The sequence below is a fragment of the Dipodomys spectabilis genome, unplaced genomic scaffold, assembly GCF_019054845.1.
Source record: "Dipodomys spectabilis isolate Male_0828 unplaced genomic scaffold, ASM1905484v1 ptg000365l, whole genome shotgun sequence".
In the NCBI taxonomy this organism is placed as follows: domain Eukaryota; kingdom Metazoa; phylum Chordata; class Mammalia; order Rodentia; family Heteromyidae; genus Dipodomys; species Dipodomys spectabilis.
The window spans coordinates 5,469,636-5,489,888 of NW_024871042.1; the positions used below are offsets into that span (position 1 = coordinate 5,469,636).

Below are 20,253 nucleotides of genomic sequence, written 5' to 3' on the forward strand. Positions count from 1 at the left end.
AATCCACAAAATTTAATGTTTTCCCTGATACATTTGTGCTTTGCTTTGGTCCACTTCCTTTCCATGCCCTCCTTTCATCCTTTTGGGATGGAAATGTTTACTATGGGCAATTGTATGATGGAAGCCTCTAGTTTTCATTTAAATTCCACTTGTTGTGCACAGCTAAAAGTTTCCCTTGAGTCTCAGAGGAAACTTTGAACTTGGCCTTCGAACAATGCTGGAACTGCTAAAAGTATATGAGGACTCTCAATGACGGGCTGGATGTATTTTGCATTGTATAAGATAAACATGAGCTTTCACTGTGGTAAATGGCCTAGTATATATATCAGGTACTTTGTATGCTATTTTTTCCTGTAGTGTAGATGCTTAAACATGGAATTTCTGCATAATACCTAGAATTTCAAATAACTACTAACATTTACAAAATAGTATTAAACATTCAACAGAATATCATGTCAATGTATATTCTAACCAGCAGAGCTCTATTTCTATACACACTCATCAAAGCTGGATATTTTCATTAGACTAGGGACTAAATATCAATGAAAATAGTCAAATCCAAGGCTTCATGCATGAAGTTCTACTATTGAACTACAATCTCAACCTTTGGAGATTTTTTTCAGCTATTGAAATTGTTCCTAATCGGTTAGACCAAATCAATGCTTTGTCATTTTAAATAGAGTCTGTGTGGGTTTGAGTGCCATTGTACAGTTCCATGTAAATGAACAGAATACTTGAACTTAAGGTAGTTTGAAGTTCAGATGTCCTGATGGATGATTAAATATGTCTACAACATGGCAGTACTTTGTGTATGTTGGGGAGCTACAGTTGAAGGAGATGCCTTTCTCACGGTATTTTCCCAACATCTAGACAATGTGCACGATTTGGAATTTGGTGGTTACTGTTGTCTTGAGAAACATTAAGACGTAAATACTTTCAGCATGGCTACTCAGCAAGACAATATTGCAATAAAATGCTTGTTTATAAATCTAATCCTGAATGTGACATGAACAGAAGCAGTTTTTGATGGCTTCTTATTTGTTTTGCTTTCTGGCCCATGTTGGCTTCAAACTTTGGACCCTCTTGCTTTTGCCTCCCAAGTGCTAAAATTACACACCAGATATTTCACTTTTTAGTAAAGTGACCTTTGTTAATTTGCTCAGATACCTAATTTGTCCTTCAGGATGTAAGTTACTAAAGAAAAAGATTAAGATGTACTCAACCCAGAGCCTCCTTCCTTCTCTTGCTTGTTCTTCCTCTCCTACTTCTTCTCTTTCCTTCTTTTTTTGCTCTGTCTCTCACATGAAAGCTTAGTGGTATGGCTTATGACCTACCAGTGAACAAAGATGAGATTCTTCAACCTGAGATCTTGTTCATACTACTTTCCTTTGGCTAAATATCTGTTCCTCTAGATGTCAGAAATTCTGGAAGGAGCAAATCCCAGAGTATTTCTGATGCAAAGAGATGAAAGTTGGTATGGAATAAGGAAGGGACATTTATAAAAAGAGAAGTATATAGTAATGAATTCAGGTGGAAGATTTGACAAGTGTGTGTGTGTGTGTGTGTGTGTGTGTGTGTGTGTGTGTGTGTGTGGTGTGTGTGGTGTGTGTGTGTGTGTGTGTGTGTGTGTGTGTGTGTTGGTACTGGGGCTTGAACTCAGGTCTCAAACTCTACTCTCATTTGGCTTTTTCACTGAAGGCTAGTATTTTTACCACTTGAACCACACCTCCACTTCCAGTTCTTTCTGGTTAATTGGGGATGAGTCTCATAAATTTTTCTGCCCTAGATTACTTTGAACCAGGATCTTCAGATGTCAGCCTCCTAAGTAGCTAGGTGTGAGCTACCAGTGTCCAGATGAATTGTGACATTTTGACAGTACCTTTGCTTGTAGGAGCTGGAGAAATGTGATACACTTTTAAATGGCCTTTCTCCAAAATATTTAGCTTGGAGTTTTGATACTTGTGGATATCAAATTTTGCCTATCTTAAAATTTATGTAGCTCCTTTTTTCCTACTTCTAACACTGGGAACATGAAGAAATTGCAGAACATCCTATAGGCGTAGCTCTGCTCCTCTTAGGCAGCCTCACGATTCTCATTTCCCCCACAATTATTTTTTGACATCTGTTTCATCAGTAGTTACTTGCACTGATAATTAATGGTGAGGAACACAATTCTTAAGATATTAAACCAGTGTAGGGCTGGGGGATGTAATTATCCTTCAGCCATTTAACTAGCAACATATTCAGAGCCAATGAATTAACATCGTAATCCCCTGTCCCATTTCTTTGATTTACCCATGTGGAAAATTATGCTGTAATCTGCCCCTCTACTTAGACAGTAATTAATGAAGTTACTCTTCTATGTTTTCATTATAGCTGAAACAAAAAGCATAGCTGATTCTGTGTACACCTTAAAACATCTACAGTTGGCTTAATTAATCATCAGTGGTGGATTTGAGAAGTTCATAGATTGACATTGGCATGGTTTTTCTGGGGGCAATCTCTTTTTTTAAGTTCTCATGGGGTTGGGAGGAGACTCACTCAGCCAAGAAAAGGATTATATATTGTCAGGCAGTCTTGTAGAATAACTAAATTTACCTTCATGGAATGCTGCTTCCCACCCCCTCCCCATAGCAGTGATTAATCTTGGCTCAAGCTTATTGCTTTTTTTTTTTTGCTTTTTAAAGATGAAAGAAAAATTAGTTCTTTACAAAAAGCAAGGCATTTAGAGGCTCCCAACACAAAAGAAATGATAAATGTTTAAGGAAATGGAAATGCTAATTACTCTGATTTGATCATTACACATGTGTACATATATCAAATGACCACACTTTACCCCCATCAATATGCATAATTATTATTCCAGTGAAAAAAATCTTAAATGTAAGAAATAAAAAATTAGTTAAAACATAAGATTGGTGCTTTTCAACTTTCACTTATTAAGGCAATTCGTTTTTTGAAACATCTGACAGGCTCATTCTTTTTAAAAATCCACTTACATTTAACTGTTGAGCAATTTTTTAGGAGTGAGTTTTTTTAATGTCCAAGTTATAAATAGCCTAAAATATTCCAAAAGAAAGAGTGGAACAATTACAGAATTTCATCAGTGATCTTCTCACACCAATGGTGAGTTTGGTGGGTGATCTAACTGGAGCAGTAGAGCCAAGATGAGCACTTGGGTCAGGTCCTGGTGGTAGAGATAGAAGGGCCTCTAGCCTGGTACACATTTGAAGTCATTCAAAACCTGATAAAAGTTTGAGTTTAAAATCGTCTCTGGCTGGGCCCTCGTAGCTCACACCTATAATGCTAGCTACTCAGGAGGCTGAGTTCTGAGGATCACAGTTTGAAATCAGCCCTGGCAGGAAAGTCCATGAAACTGTTACCTCCAATTAACCACTAAAACCAGAATTGGAATTGTATGACTCAAGTGGTAGAGCTTTAGCTTTGAGTACAAAAGCTCAGGTCCTGAGTTCAGCCCCAGAACCAGCACACAAATTTAAAAAAATCTTCCATAGCCTTTAAAATTATGGTACTTTCCAAGGAATGGAAACTGTGGCATTTGAAACTCTATAAAGATCTAAAATAAGAGTATGTAGTATAGAAATGATTAATTTGGTTTCGTAAAGAAAACCACTAGAGGTCACTAGAGATCTTGGAAAGTAAAGGTGCTTTGTTTTCTGCCTCTGAATAAAACAAAAAATCTATTGGTGCTTACCTTAAGTTCTGTTACCCCCATGTGGAGAGAGTGCTCATTGTAAGGGTCTGGCTTGACCAGAAAACAATGAATTTTTTAAAAACATTACACTGGATTTACTATACATTTTTCTTCCATTGTTGATTTCTTAAATGTGTGTGTGCACACACATTTCATCTATTTCTGGCATTTCAAGTGACAACAGAATCACTTCTTCAGCACTACATTTTTTAAGGATGGTTAAAATGCAAATCCTCTCTAGTTATGGGAAATGCTATCAGACAGGAGAGAGGACACGCTGCAATATTCTGATGTGAAGGTGGTCTATCACTGCTGTCTTTACAAACCTTAAGGATGAACCTCCCATTTGTGAATTTTCAATGGTGGTTTTGCTGGCCAGGACATCATGTGCATCTCTCCCATACTAGAGAAATCATCCTTTCACATTTTCCTTGAGGGTAGTAATTACATGGCAGAGCAGTTGGGATGCTGTGGTAAGGCAGTTTGAGGATCTGTTTGTCACTGAGAGACCCTGCCAGGGTGCTAGAGAAAGTTCTGTGGGTTTCACAGCAGCACAATGCACCTGAAAATGCAAAGTGACATCATGAACATGATGATCTGCTTTTCTGTTTCTATCTCCTCTCCCCACCTTCCACGAAGCCAGGGAGAACCACCAACCAGGTCACCTTTCATTTTGCCATATTCTGAGTTTAGCTGACACCCATCTTCCAAAGCGAGCTGTTAATTTTGAGATTTGGATTCAACTCTGTTTTTATCTGGCACAGTTTTCAGAGTCTGGTGGACATTTGGATAATTGAGTGAATGTAGTAAGAAGTCTTCATAGTATAGACCTTTAAACAAATAAAATAGTCCATCATTGATTACATGGCCATCTGAATGGAAGACATGATTTTCTCTCAAGAGGATTGGGTTATTTCCTTCCTACTTTGTACTGGTGAATTACAGTAGTCATTGTTGTCAGAACTCTGTAATGCTGTAAGTAGCAGGTATGTGCCTGGTCGTGCAGTGCCAAATTCACAATGACAGGTGGCTGTCCTCACCTGCCATTCCCAGGCCACGCTCGCTGCTTCTGAGAGCTCACATTTAAACATTTTATTGCATGGATGGTTTTCTGTAGCTAGGTGTTTTGTTTCTGTGAGGCTGGACCTTGTCATAAGCCATTTGAGACTTTGAGGGTGATGTCATACTTTATCATTAGCACTTGGGCTGATGCAAGATCATAAATTATCAATTGCCCCAAGGAATGCATTTAACTGAACAAGTCCTGCTCTAACCATTTTGGAAAAGGGCTTAAGGGAGAAACTTCAGAACATCGTGATGTGGGTGTTTTCTTCTTGTTTTCCCCAGAAGAACTGATATTGACGTCTGAGTATGCACAAGTGTGTTAATACGAATTCCTGATTTTGATATCTGTAGAACAGTACTTTTTTGTGTGTGAAAGTCATATAAGTAAAGTTGATTGGGAAGTATTTTATGTGATTGCTATCTTGATCCACTTAAAATAATTACGATATTGAAGTATTGTCCCATTGTGTAAAATAATTATGTCTGTTAATAAGCATTGATGCAGGTTTTGATTTTCAGTGGAAGGCTAAAAAATGGACTCGTTGGCTATTCTTCTCTAGAATTATATTTTAACATCAGGAATTCATTTTACAGAGAAAAACCATGTGAAGGCAGTTAACTGTTCCTGGGAGGGAGTCTTCTAGGCTCTTTCAGCTAAAATTCTGAGGTCTCCTGTGGAGAATAGATAATTACTGAGTGCTTACTGTGTGCAGAGTAGGTTTAAATGAATCATCATTTGGAGCACAGAATTGTATTCTCCCAGCTACCCTTGCTCTCCCCATACCCCTTTGCAGATGGGAAAACCAAAGTTTACTGTTGAAGTTTAACTGCTGGTTTCTCAGTGGTAGATCAGAAGGCTAGAAAGCCCATGGAGCCACCAGTGTGGGACTGTGGGTACCAACTTTCCAGATATACCTCTTGGGTCTTAGCAATCACATCCTCTTTGGATAGTGTATTTGGGCCCTTGGTCAGGTTTTATGTGTGGTTAGGGCCCTGTCCTGTGGCTGTTGCTGCTATTATACATGGTACAGAGATCCTCCTATGCCCTATCAGAAAACACATACACATACACACATCATCATCATCATCATCATCATCTCCTGTGATTGGAAAGATGTAGCACACCTTGTCTATGGGAAATTAACATTAGATAATATGCATCCAGTGATGATGCCAACGTTGAGTTCTTGGGAAGAAGACTGAAGTATGGGGTGGGGTGAGGCTTAAAGGATGCTAGCATGTGGAATAGCAAAGGAGTCACAGTACTGATGAACAGAGACAAGATAGGAAGAAGATGAAGTCCCTTTCTAGGGTTAGTAGGTAGATCAGTTTGTGTAATGGCAAAAGGGTGGGAACATGGAGGCAAAGGACTTTGTGCTTCTTACAGAAACAGAAGAGAACATGCAGATATTTTTAACTAAGGGAGCAAGATGAGAAAAACAGGATTGTAAGATTAGTGATGGCAGGTGGACTGACATTGCATGTGCCTGCCAATGGGAAGCCAGCACAGTGATTGAACCCTCTGTAGTAAGAACTCTCTCAGTCCACCTGCTGATTGCAGATGTCCTTTAATTGCTCTATTGGCCCTTTCTACCTATGTAATAATTATGACAGTACAAATAACACTAAGACATATTCCTACCTTCATAGTTACTATTTCCAGGACCAACAAGGAAACAGTGATAGAGAGGTTAAGAGAGTCACACTCTCTGGCAAAGGCAGGATCCTGGCCCAGGTAGAATGACTCCCTAGCTCAAGTCATAATCAGATCACCCTGCTGGAGCCTCAACCACAGATGACCATTGATAATTCTCAGAGTGACATACCTACAAAACTACATGTACCAGTAGTCAAGGATAGTGTTTAAAGTTCAGCTATCCTCTAAAAGTATAGTTGATGTTTGTCTCTGGCTCCCTGTTTCAGCTTCACTCCAGGGAATATCACTAATGGCCAGAACCTAGGTGACAGTAAAAATAACGATTCTGGCTGTCTGGATAGGGACCCCTGTGTCTCTCTTTCTCAAGAATATTGACAAGAGATTAATGATTAGATGAATAACAATGAGATGGATTTTTCCAGGATAGTGAGTAGGGCTTTGTTACCTCCACCAACATTCTTCCTTCACAAGAATGTAGAGATGTCTCAGGGATGAGGTTAAATATGTTACTCTGACATTCTGAAGGCATTGAGTTTTTTTTTTAAATTTATAGTAAGAGGATTCTGGACAATATCATAGAAATAGTGACCCTTGCAACATATGGGAAATGTTGGTTTATGGATGACAAATGTTGCCCAACATTCCACCAGCCCACCACCCACATGCCAGTTGTGTTCTCTCTTCCTGAATGGCCCACCTCTGTCTAGGTCTCAGCAGAGATTCCTCTCTTCTTCACTCAGGTCACATCTCACATGTCTGTAGTCACAGGTCTTCCCTGACCACCTGACTGTGTCATTCTTTTTTTTTTTTTTTGGGTCCGGTCATGGGGCCTGAACTCTGGGCCTGGGCGCTGTCCCTCAGCTCTTCAGCTCAAGGCTAGCGCTCTACCACTTGAGCCACAGCACCACTTCCGGCTTTTTTCTTTTTGCTTATGTGGTGCTGAGGAATCGAACCCAGGGCCTCAGGCACGCAAGGCAAGTGCTCTACCACTGAGCCACCTTCCCAGCCCATCTGTGTCATTCTTCATCCCAAGGTACATGTCATGATTGGAAATGTTGAAAATGATTAAAATGCATTTCAATTTTATTGTCCCTTTTTCCCGTATCTCTGGTACTTAGACCTGGGACTGGCACATGGTAGATGCTCCACTGAGGGGGAAAAATGATGAAACCAACACCAAATGAAAGCCTCTCTGTCAAAAACAGGGTGGAAGACCATGATGACCTCATGCCAATATTTATGCGCTATGACAATATTCTGAAGGAAACGTATGGTGAATACTTCCTCGCTGAACTAATAGAGGCCCAAGATGAAGAGAATCATGCTGCTGTGTGTGAGGTTGGTAACAGCTCTCCAGGGGGAGACACTTAGGGAGAAATCAGAGGATGGATTTTGTTTAACTTATTTATTGGTTACTTATTTATTTATTTTTTTGCTTTTACATCATCTTTCTTCTGAGCCAACCTGCCTGAGTAGTAACCCCCTCCCTCACTTCAAACTATCCTAGGAGTCCTAGTCCTTCCTACATGTACCAAAACACATACTCAACAATGAGTTCTGGGTTGCAAAAGAGGATTTACTGTTTGAACCTGTGCTGATTTTTTTAACTTTGTGTTTTAATATAATTTCATACCTACAGAAAATTTATGAGTACGTAGCTTCCCTAAATGGTAATCTTTTCTCTCACTTGCTGTATCCGCCTCTTGCTTCCTGTCTTTATTTACATATGTATTTCTCAGAACCATTCCAAAGTTGCAGAATAATGCCCCCTTTATGTTTTCTAAAATCAGGAATGATTTCTTGTGTAACTTGTAACTTAAAATACTGTCATTAAAGTCAAACAATTATGATTCCTACCGTGGTATTACTTCATTTCTAGAACTTGTTCAAATATTTGTGTGTGTGTGTGTGTGTGTGTGTGTGTGTGTGTAGCATGCTACCATTTTAGCCACAGCTTCATTTCCAGCTTTTTGCGGTTAATTGGAGGTAAGAATCTTGTAGACTTTTCCCTCCTGGGCTGACTTTGAACTGTGATCTTCAGATGTCAGCCTCCTGAGTAGCTGGGATTTCAGGCGTGAGCCACCAGTGCCCAGCCTAACTTTTAAAAGTCATAAGGCTGGGCCTATATTTTATGAAGAGACAGAAAAGAGCTGACAAGCTAGCCAGCCTTAGTGTAAGAAAGTCACCCAAAGACCCTGGGTGACTCATGTGAGCCGCTCTAGAATTCTCATGACCTGTGATAATTTTCCACCCACCCTGGAAGCACTTGCTGATGGATGTTCCTCCCTTACACAATTCTGGCTACCTGGAGGCCCCTTCTATGCATTAATAACTAAAATAACTAAATAATAATAATAAATAATAAATAAAATAACTGAAACCTAATTCATATAGCTAAGGTAAGCTAAGATACTGAGGTATCTCTAGGCAGGTATTGTTGATTTGCTAAAAATACACCTTTCTGTAAAACAACATGATAGCATTCTATCTTGTAGGCTTCAGTGTTCTTAGGAGTTAAAAATGATGAATATGGATATTTGTGGAGGATGCTAGAAGTCTGTCTGAAAATAGTGAAGACTTTGGCAGCTTAAAGTCATTAGGATACAGTATTAGAATAGGTATGGCTGTAACAAGTGAGATCTTTTTTACATGTACATGAGCAATATGAGGAAAGTGTCTGAAAGCAATGGTGACTGGGTTCCACACTAACATTTCTGACCTAGTAGATCTAGCAGGAGAAAGTCTGAGAAGCTGAATTTATCAGTTCCAGGGTGATGTTGCTGTCCGAGGGGCCCACACTAGAGAACTTTTTGTGAAGGAGTAAAGGCTCCTGGTTACTGGAAGAGTGCTCACTGACTTGTTTACTTATATACTTGATAAGTCTTTGAGACCAACCAGGAGAAAGGAAAGCAGTGAACTTGTGAGCTCAGATGTTTTCTTTGCGTCCATGAGAAATAGAGGGACCATGCTTCAGAAAAGTCTTTCTTATATAAGCTTGGACTAAAATTTGCCTCTGACAGTAAGATAATCTTATTTTGAATGCCTTGACTATCTACTCATTCATAGAAGCCCAGGGTTCCACAACCACAGTTTTTGTTTTCAATAGATATTTGACTTTCATTTAAAAAAGAAGGGCTTTCACAGTATAACCCCTGCTTTCACTGTATTTGTTGGTATAATTTGTGGAGGGGAAGGGGAAAAAACAAATCGTTTAAATAGAGATACAGGTGGACCCATTGCAACAATGAGATGTACAAGTCGTTATGTCGAAAACGAACTTTACAACTTTGGTGGGGGGGTGCGGGGGGAGGATGGGATGGGATGGGATGGGGAAACAAAGGAGGAGGCTACAATGCTTGATAAGAAATGTACTCATTATCTTGTGCATGTAATTGTAACCCCTCTGTACAGTATTTTCACAATAAAAAAAAAGAAGGGCTTTGAGCTGAAAGAAAGCATTAAAAGGTAGAGAATTAGCCATTTTATTTGATGTTTTTCTAAAATAAAGATGCTGTACAGAGGAGTTACAGTTACATGAGTAAGGCAATGAGTACACATTACTTGTCAGTCATTGTCACCCCTTCCCTTCCTTATTGTTGTCCCACAATCCTTCTCTTCCCCTACCTCCCACACTCCTCTCTACCCACCTCATTCCCCCCAAAATGTACCATGTGATTTTTTTTGTTGTTTCCTTTGTATGTTCTTTCCCCTATGGCATATTCCCTGTTGTCACTGTGCTTGATTTTGGGTATCTTGCATCTTGTATATACAGATGTCTAATCTGGGGAGGTGAAGGGGAATAACAAAAAGCTGAAACAAGGACACAGGATGACCCATTGCAACAGGATACACACAGGACAGTATATATAGGATGTTTTATTAAAGGGGTTTCTCATTCTTCTTACACTCATTTCTCATTTGTGAAAACTGTAAGATCTACTTAAATGATCATCTTCTTGAGACTTGAAATCAGATGTTCTCTTATGTGGATAACAGGAGCAGCTTTAAGCTGCTTCTATATTTATTTATTTATTTTTGCCAGTCATGGGGCCTGAACTCTGGGCCTGGGCGCTGTCCCTCAGCTCTTCAGCTCAAGGCTAGCACTCTACCACTGGAGCCACAGTGCCACTTCCAGCTTTTTCTGCTTATGTGGTGCTGAGGAATCGAATCCAGGGCCTCATGCATGCAAGGCAAGCACTCTACCACTGAGCCACCTTCCCAGCCCCTTTAGGCTGCTTCTAAACTTGGCATCTATGAGAATCACCCACGAGGTCTTTGGAGTTCCCCATGCTTAGATTGAAAATACATGATGGGACAACAATGAAGAGAAATAATCTGAATGAAATGTGGATAAACGATTCAGATGGCCATTTCACTGAAACCTCTCTTTCTTCTTCCTCCCTCTTTCTATACTTTCTGCAGACTCAGTGAGTTAAACATCACAACCATAAGCTGAAAATCACAGTTCTAATTCTCTGGGATAGTTTCTCAGAAGAGAAGTGGGTGTCCAGCCTGACTCCTGCAATATCCATGCTGCCTTGGGTGTCAGAGGTTGGAGATTCTGTGGAGAAGAAACCTGAGATCTCAATCTTAAAACAAAAGGACAGAAGCAGGACCCATGAATGGGACAGAGTGGGCATCTCCAGTCTGAGCCAAGCCATTTCTCATGTCTAAAGCCTTTTTGAATTCAGAACGAATGCTGGTCCTATTCTCCCATTATCTCCCTGTTTTCCTCAGGGAGTTCTAGAGTAGGAGTATATTAGAGTCTGTGTGTTCTTGCTTTAGAGAGCTAGGTGCTAAAACCACAGAGACTTTGCATGCTTATTAAACACAGCATTATTTTTTTTAAAAAAAAACCTATATAAACTTATGTATAATTATATTAAAGCTAAGTTAGTAAATGCTTAAAGTTTATTCCTCCCAATTATTTTACTATTATCTGTGTTCTAGAGACTTTTTTTGGTCTGTTATCTCCATAGAGAAGCCATATTTTTGATGACATGCTATTGTACATCTCTTCCTAGCTCTATATTCAGTGATATTACATCAGAAGCATAAAATTTTCCATAACAGTATTTATATGGCAGAAATTGACTACAAATCTGGGCTTTTGCCCCTCCTCCCCATGTGGATTGAACATTTACTAGCATAACACACTTTTAGATATTGACCAGTGATAATGAAGTAAGGTGTATTGTCTGTCTCTTCCCAAACCAGCCCATGGCAGTTGCAGACCATGTGTGTAGAATGAATGCCTTAGAGCTATGCCTAAGCCATGTGCAAAACCATTGACTAATTAAAGACTTTTAAGCTACAAGAACTTTCTTTGTCTTGCTGGCTACTTTGGAGGAGTTTTGAGCTATGACTTTGCTGCAAGGTCCTTGTCATAACTGTAGCCCAAGCTTACCTTGACATCTGGTGTTTATTCCAAACTGAGATTTCAATGGAGAGCAATTGGAGGCCAAGGGCGGCTCCTAGAGACAGATGGGCAGAAAGTCTGCTTTGGCATCATCCAGGGCCTGGGCAGCAGTGGGTCCAAATAAGCACCACTGACCTGCAGGCGGGGGCGAGTCTGCCAGGTCAGCCATGTGCTTGGCATCAGGAAGAAAGGATCAAAGCCAGCAGTGGTCACAAAGAAGACAAAACCCTCATTGTGGAGTAGTGTCACCCAAAATAGATGGGTGACTATTGGACATTTAGAATGGAAGTACAGGCGTTAATATGCACATGAATTTATAAGTGGGCTTGTGTGTGAATCTAAGGCTAGTGCCTTCGTTTTTCAATGTTATCTAAGTCTTCTGTAGGTATCATCATATGGATCCCCACTTGATAAACAGGATCAACATGAAAACTTCAGTTTTGTCTTCCAGTCCAAGATAATTGAAGACACTTTCATGGCGGAAAGGACCTCTGTCACCTGAAAGTAGACAGCAGCCAGCACTCAGTGCCTTTTCATTGTGCAAGTAAGAAAGGCCATAAATCCATTCACTCCTTTCCAGAAAACACATGTGTAAGCCAAGATGCTTTTGGTGACTCCTGCCAGTTCATTTTAAGAACAGTGCTTCTCAGATCAGATATTTGGAAGAAAATCCCAAACAAGGATCATGACTTCCCCTTTATGTCCTTGTTCTGTGGTCATCTCTAATTGTGAACTTTTGTTGGTTGTTACAACTCCGGATGAGTGATGGGAATATAACAGGTTGTAGAATTGGAGACTGCTAAATCTTTGTTCCTAATGGCAAAACATGTTTTTCTCATTTTCATCAGAATGTGTGATTCATGCCATTTGAAATCAAATTCCAAACACAATGAGCCATTAGTGTAATAGCTCATTACTAACAGCAGTCTTATAAATAATACATTCTTATCATGCACACGCAGCTTGCCGTGAAGCCAGCAAAAGGTATTTCAGGCCATGGAAGTTTCGTTGCGCCAGCATGGCTGTAGATTAGAAGGACATCTCCATGTGAACCAAGATGGATGCCAATTTTCCCTGCCGGGAGTGAGGCTGGCCCTCTCTTTCTGCACATATGGTAGATGGATTGGTTAATCAGCGTCTGCTGAGTCTTGGGCCTAAAATTACAGAGAAGCCAGACAACTGCAGATACACAGTCTTTGTTCACAAGTGCAAACAAGACAAACAATCACTTGTTATTTGGGAAAAAAATTAAAATGTTTATTTTGGACTTTTATTAAAGTGTCAATGGCTTTATAAAACAGCTGTGTAAATCCAGTCTTTATACTGCAAGTATCATTTAGGAGGTCCTATAATGAAAGGAATATTCATGGAAAAATGAATTTTTGAATTTCTCTTGAATTTCATTTTTGGGTGAAGTAAAAATGCATTTCACATTTATTTTCCAAATATATGTGCTTAAGGCTTTTATCTGGAAGACAGATTGGAGAACCAAGTTGAATACCTATTTTTTTTTCCTATGTTATCTAAAAGATTAAGCCTATTACAGATTGATTGTCTGCTTTAGGATGCTGGGGTATTGGCCATTTTCTCTGGGCAGTTATGTGAGGATGCTGCATTGTTTGAAGTAGGAGTGCCTGTAATTGTTGAGTTCTTCTACTTTCTGAATGGTATGACTGTCCCAAGAAGTGATGTCTGAGCTGGATACCAGTGGCTCATGTCTGTAATCCTAACTATTCGAGAGGCTGAGAGCTGAGGATTGCGGTTTGAAGATAGCCTTGGCAGGAAAGTCCATGAGACTCTTATCTCCACCAAAAAACCGGAAGTTATGCTGGTACTCATAATGGTAAAGTACTAGCCTTCAGCAAAAAAGCTGAGGGACAGTGCCCAGACCCTGAGTTCAAGTCCCACCAGTAACCAAAAAAAAAAAAAAAAAGATGTTTGTTCCAGGCACCAGTGTCTCACTCTTATAATCTTGAGTAACTACTCAGGAGGCTGTGATCTGATGATTTCAGTACAAAGCCAGCCTAAGTAGAAAATTCTGAGACTCTTATCTCTAGTTAATCAGCAAACAGCCAGAAGTGGAGCTGTGACTCAAATGGTAGAACATCATCGTTGAGTGAAAAAACTAAGGGACAATATCCTGGCCCCGAGTTCAAGTCCCAGTACTGGCACAAAAAGAAGAAGAAGAAATGGTGTCTGAATAGTTGAGGGACGGGACTTAGTAAATGCTGTTTTTTGTTTGTTTGAGAGTGTTCAATCTAGTAAAAACAATCTAGTCTGTCAACTAGAATTTGCTTAAGACCCACTTATAATCAACAAATTAGTTGCATGGAATTTAAAAACTACACCACCTTTCTGTAAATTTTAAATACTTTCCTTGCAGAAAAAAAATGAAGCATAGAATGAAAATGACATACTGCAGAACTAAAATTTTTTGTTAGCTTATAATATTTTGGTGTTAGTCATAGGTCTAGATCAGCTACTCAACTTTTTAAACTTTTAACCTGTATAGAAAGACTAAAATTTGTGAGCACTTAACTAAGAGCTTTAATTCAGTGTCTGTTAGTGTGCTGAGGAGTGATCCATTTGGAGTTCACATCCACCTGCTGAATCAGCCTGGCCTTACTCAACTTTATTTCACTCATCCACTTCCCATCAAACCTCTTCTCATCTCTCCTCCCATCAGATCATCCAATCAATAAATAAAGGAATGTGAGAGAAAATGGGTTTCTCCCTGATCAAGAGCCAGTCTCTATGACTATTCTGCCTGACTTAGGAACCAATCAAACTGACACTGATGGGAGGGAGAAAGTGTGCAGGAGGCCTGGGCTTATGATGGGATAAAAAGGACACCAGATGGCAGAAGATATAGGATAGGCAGAGGGATTAGGGAAGAAAGGGCACAAGTGTAAAGTTCCAATGGAGCTCTCTGTCAACTCCCTTAAGTTACTGATCAGTCTCTGGGATTGTCCACAGTGGTAACTTGTTGGATATTTCTTTTAAAAAATATTTTCTTGTGAAGATGCTGTACAGAGAGGTTACAGTTATATCAGTAAGGTAATGAGTACATTTCTTGTCTGGCATTGTTACCCCCTCCTTTTTTTTTCTCCTACTATCCCTTCCCTCCCCTACCTTCCCTATTCCTCCCCTCAAAGTTGTAAGGTTCACTTACAACATAGTGTCTTGTCTTATTGTTGCAATGGGTCCTCCTGTGTCCTTGTTTCAGTGTTTTGTTATTCCCCTTCCCCTCCCCAAATAAGATAAATATATATACAAGATGCAAGGCACAAAAATCAAATACAGTGACAACAGGGATATATCATAGGAGAAAAAAAAGAAAAAAAATCACATAGTACATTAAAAACAACGACAACAACAAAGAAAAACCTCTTGTGTCCATATCTTGGGGTTCATTTCACTTAACATAATCTTGGATATTTCTTTGAATGCATTGTTTGTGGCATGCATTATACCAGACATTAGAGCTGCTTAGGGAAGATAGTTCACCATCCCTTAAACAATTCGAAGTGTACCAGTATGCTGTGTGCTTATCAATATTTTGTGATGAGAGTCAGTTGAGGTTTGATAGAGTAACATAGTGTTTCATATGTTCCAGGTGGAAGGTGTAGCTGTCGGGTTCATGAGTGTGTGCTCAAGAGTGAACATGACATTGCTCCATGAATGCTTCGACTTGGGGCCTTTCCACGGACTCTGTGTCCCACATCCTGATGATGTTCTGGAACCACCACAAGGATTAAATATTGACAACAGTCAAGGTACAGTGTCTAGCTGAGGAACACATCATGAAATTAAACACGTGTTGTATACACAGCTGTGCTGTTTGCTAAATGATGGAATTGGACAGGATGTCTGTGGCTCCTCCTCCAATTCCATTTAACGAGTAGTTCCCATGGTTAATTACATGCTAGTGCAAATGTCTATGAGCACAGATAGTCAAAGGGGGTAGGTGTAGACATGGTAACATTGAAGCCACAGATTTCTAATTTTAGGATGTTTGCTTTCAGAATGTACATTATTAAAGTAAGTATATATTATGGTGAAATAATAGCATTTCAGTATTTTTAGGATTTTGTACACACAGAGAACCAAATATAACATATTAAACTTTCAAACCAAGAACTCAAGGGATTAGGGATGTATCTATATGTGGATTCAACCCCTAGCACTACAAAAAAAATAAAAATTTGAGGTTTTATATGGCCTGCAAAATTTAATCCTAGTAATTACTGCTGTGTTTGTCTTTAACAAAACTTTTTGTAGCACAGGTCTATTACATGCAGTCATTTTCATCTGCATCAACTAATTTCTAGCTGTTTGAAAGAGCAAAGTAAACACTGAGATAATATCTGTATCACATTTTCACCAAATGAATGAGGTGATCTCAGACTTGGCTGTTTTAGTTCATTGAGGGCTTACCACATCCACAGTTGGGTTCTTGTGCAAGGTAGACACAAGTAGACAAGCCACCATAGGTGTAGTAATTCACCTGCCCAAACCTGGGTTTCCTCTGTAGAATTGGGGATTAATAGTAATTCTTTTCACATAGAGAACTCAAGAATTTCCACAAAGATAAGGCAATGAAATACCTTATATGGTGATTCAACTTTGGATCTTGATATATGCTGATCATCGTTGTTAGTGAGTTATTTATGATTGGCACATGAATCCAAGGGAAAACTAGGAGATTTTATGTTGAACTTATTTTTTTCCTGTCTGTAAGCAAGATGGTTTAAAAACAGGAAGGGGAGCTTATTGATTGATGGCAAAGGATTTGGCATTCCAGACAATTGCAGGTGGCACTTGGGCTGATCATACCCATTGGATGGGAAAACTAAATGCATGGGTTCACAGATCTCATATGACAACACATACTCATCACAGGGACCTGATAAAGATAGCGATGGAGAGGTGAATTTTTTTTTGTACCAGTCCTGGGGATTGAACTCAGAGCCTGGGCTCTGTCCCTGAACTTTTTGCTCAAGACTAGCATCCTAACAGTTGAGCCACTCCTTGGTAGTTAATTGGAGATAAGAATCTCACAGATTTTTCTTCCTGGGCTGGCTTTAAACCTCAACCCTCAGGTATCAGCCTCCTGAATAGGTAGGTGCCCAACATGTTTCTCTTGAATGGATAACAGCACCATTCCAAAAAAAGTAATTTGATGTCATAACTGTTTGCTAATAAAGTCTGACTTGCTCAGCCTTCAAGTGTGCTCTGAAGGAGCTTTCAAATACTGTTATACAATCCTGAACTATACATTAGCCCTGCCATTTCCTAGTAGTTAAATTCTGTAAAGATGACACTGAAGGAGCCTTGTTATGGCTCAGTGTTGTCATGTATAAAATGGAGATAAAAACGGTATCTAATCTGTACAACTTGGGGAGGGGAAAGTGGGAGAAATATGAGGGAGGAGATAACAAGTTTGTCAAGAAATGTATTTACTATCTTACTTATGTAACTGTAACCCCTCTGTAACCTTGACAATAAAAAAATAAATGTGAAAAAAGTAAAAAAAGAAAAAAAAAGAAAAAATAAAAAAATGGTATCTAAAACAAAGAATTGTTAAATATTAGAATCTTTGCGATATGCTTAGCTCAGTGACAGGCACAGTGTAGTTCCTACAAATTTTTAAAGTTTCTTTTTCTTCTTCTATGCTGTCATTTAACAAAACAAATTGAAAAGATGAGTCTCTTCTAGCATGTTCCTGAGTAGTTTGGATGCTACTGGTGTTTCTGACAAAGAATAAATGGAAGATTCTTGTATGAGAAACTTGACTGGGGAGAAGAGACTAAGAACTCAGAACTTTGGTGTTAAACTCACATCTAAGATGTGGTTCCAATAAAAGCCAATCATTATGGGAAATCTAGAAGTCTCCTTTTTAATATCTCTCAGTATTTTAACTCAAAATCATTTATTGTACGACTATGGTCAGTGAGGAAAATAAGAAAATTTTTCTTGTTTTCTCCTGACCTTGTTTGTTTTTGAAAATCAGTTTATGTTTACTGCTACAAAGATGATTCTTCATGAAATTTTCACCAGGAAGCTACTACTGTAGACTTCCAAATAACTCAAGGATACACAATCACAAATCATCAGTGGCTCATTTTATCTAAGCAGAATCATCAACACATTTTCCTGCCATCTACCTATCAACAACAACAAAGAATGAGGCTCCAGAGAAAATTCTAAAATGCATTGTGATCTGCTGTTTTATATGTATATATATTTTTTTCTTGATGAAAGCTTCAAGTTACAGGAAGTAAAATTTCTCAAAAATGTGAACCACAATTCCTATTTCAAATGAGTAGATATGGTTGTGCTTTATATCTTATATGTTGTTTACTGCTTTTTTTCATTTCAAAGGCTTTTCATATATATTATTTTATGCTCATAGCTTGGTTTTGAGGCGCTAAGGCAGATGAGGTTCTGTCCATTTAACCCCTGCTCAAACTCAGACAGTGTTTGAAAGCTCATTAGTGATAACTTGGAACCCAAGCCTTTGTCTGCTTCTGTGCAAGTATGCAAGATGACTTGACAATCTTGTCAAAGTATGTGTGTACATGTATATGTGTATCATATGCATATATTAGATATATATAAGATATGTATATAAGTAAAGGAGATCAGATCCATAGCTTTATGCATGCTGGTAAGTGCTCTACCATTGGCCTATTTTCCCAGTCCAAAGGAACTTTTATCTTGGATGATTTTGACTAAAAAACCCCATTTACAAGTCTATTTTACAAGATATATCATCTATTTTTTTAATATCCATGTGTTACTTAATGAATTATCAGTCACCCACCCATGTCCTTCAGACTTTGCTCTGTGTGTGTGTGTGTGTGTGTGTGTGTGTGTGTGTGTGTGTGTGTGTGTGTGTATGTATGTGTATGTTGTTGTTGCTAATGTGATCATTGGTCTAATTGTGTGTGTATTCTCTGGAGAACTTTCTTTTACTGAAATCTTCTCTGGAGTATCTGCAGCCTTTTTTCCCTGTGTGAGAGGCAAGCAGGTAGATAGTATCAGGAAGTTAACGCTGTCCTCTTTGCTTCCAGAGACTTTGCTCCCTAACTGCTGCTTTCCAAGGCAACTCCTCCCAAAATGGTTGTTTGATTTTTTGACTCAAGGTCTGCTTCTGAGCCAAACTAGACCAACATGTATCTGGTCTAGACTTTTCCTACCAGCTGTGAAAGCATTTATTTATTTTATACACACTGGACTCGAGCTATAGAAACCCTCGCTCCTTACTCCTCAGGTCAGAGAACTCCCAGACTCATGTGTGGTCACCAGTGGTCATCTAAGAGGTAATTCAGACTTGGTTCATTCCCTCCTTTCTCTGTTGTTCTCTTCTTTACTTTCCTCATGCTTTCTAGACTCATCTCCCAAATAAGTTACTTCTCAAATCTTTGATTCAAGACCTGTGTTTTCCTACCAGATATGAAAATTTGCAGTTGCCCACCAACATCAACCCTTCTGAGCAGAATATCAAAATTTAACATTCTTCAGCTCAAAATTTAGCTCCTTCTTTACAACCATTATGATTCACTTACTGTAAATCATATACATATATACACAGTATGTATATGTATACACACGTAAACACATACCAATGAATGCATGAATATACATATGTAAATATACACATGTACATACATGTGCATGCATGGATACATGCATGTACATACATAGATACATATACATATTTAGAGAGAGACTATAAATACACACATAGAGGCAGAGAGAGCACAGATGTATTACACATTTGTACCCCTTTTTTGTTTAAAACCATAGGAAGAAGTTCTTAGGAGGCAGATTTTGTCCAAATACAGGAAAACATGAGTAAAATTTATTATCTAGCAGAGAAGTTAGTTTAGAAATAACAAGTATTGAAGCTGGGCATGGTAGTACACACTGGTAATAAACTAAACATAGTAGGTGAGTAAGCTTGAAGCCAGCTTTCACTATATAGCAAGTTCAAGGTTACCTACTAGGATTCTGTCTCAAAAAAGAAGAAAAGGTTTCTGGAATGTTAAAGAATGTGGAAAGAAACAGTAGTAGGTACTAGAAAAAGACTTTCTAGTTGTGTGGGAGACTGCACCAAATGAGGTCTAAGAATCCATCCCTCCAATACTGTCTCTGAAAATGTACTAAGCCACATCAAGATGTTCCATATGCTGGCAGTTAATGAATGTTCTCCTTCAGCGACAATACAATGGCTCAAAACAGCATTTTCTTCCAGTTGGCCCAATCCCTGGCCCTGGGTGGTGTTTGCAAATCAAGCTGTGTCTTTTGTTAACTACATCATCACAATAAAGATTTTGGAATCAGAATTGAGCTGGCAATTTTCTTGATGATGCATAAGGCAAAATAGGGCAC

The 20,253-nt window shown here is 39.0% G+C and overlaps 1 protein-coding gene and 1 pseudogene across 1 annotated transcript in view; one reads left to right on the forward strand and one right to left on the reverse strand.

The window, feature by feature from the left end:
- The window catches only part of Cfap61 (cilia and flagella associated protein 61), a 237,419-nt gene that overhangs the window by 11,435 nt on the left and 205,731 nt on the right, over window positions 1-20,253 (forward strand). The window contains exons 6-7 of the mRNA XM_042666424.1: window positions 7,643-7,775; window positions 15,473-15,632. Coding sequence (XP_042522358.1) covers window positions 7,643-7,775; window positions 15,473-15,632 — 293 coding nt within the window. The remainder of the gene's footprint in view (window positions 1-7,642; window positions 7,776-15,472; window positions 15,633-20,253) is intronic.
- LOC122096166 lies at window positions 7,949-8,067 on the reverse strand (annotated as a pseudogene).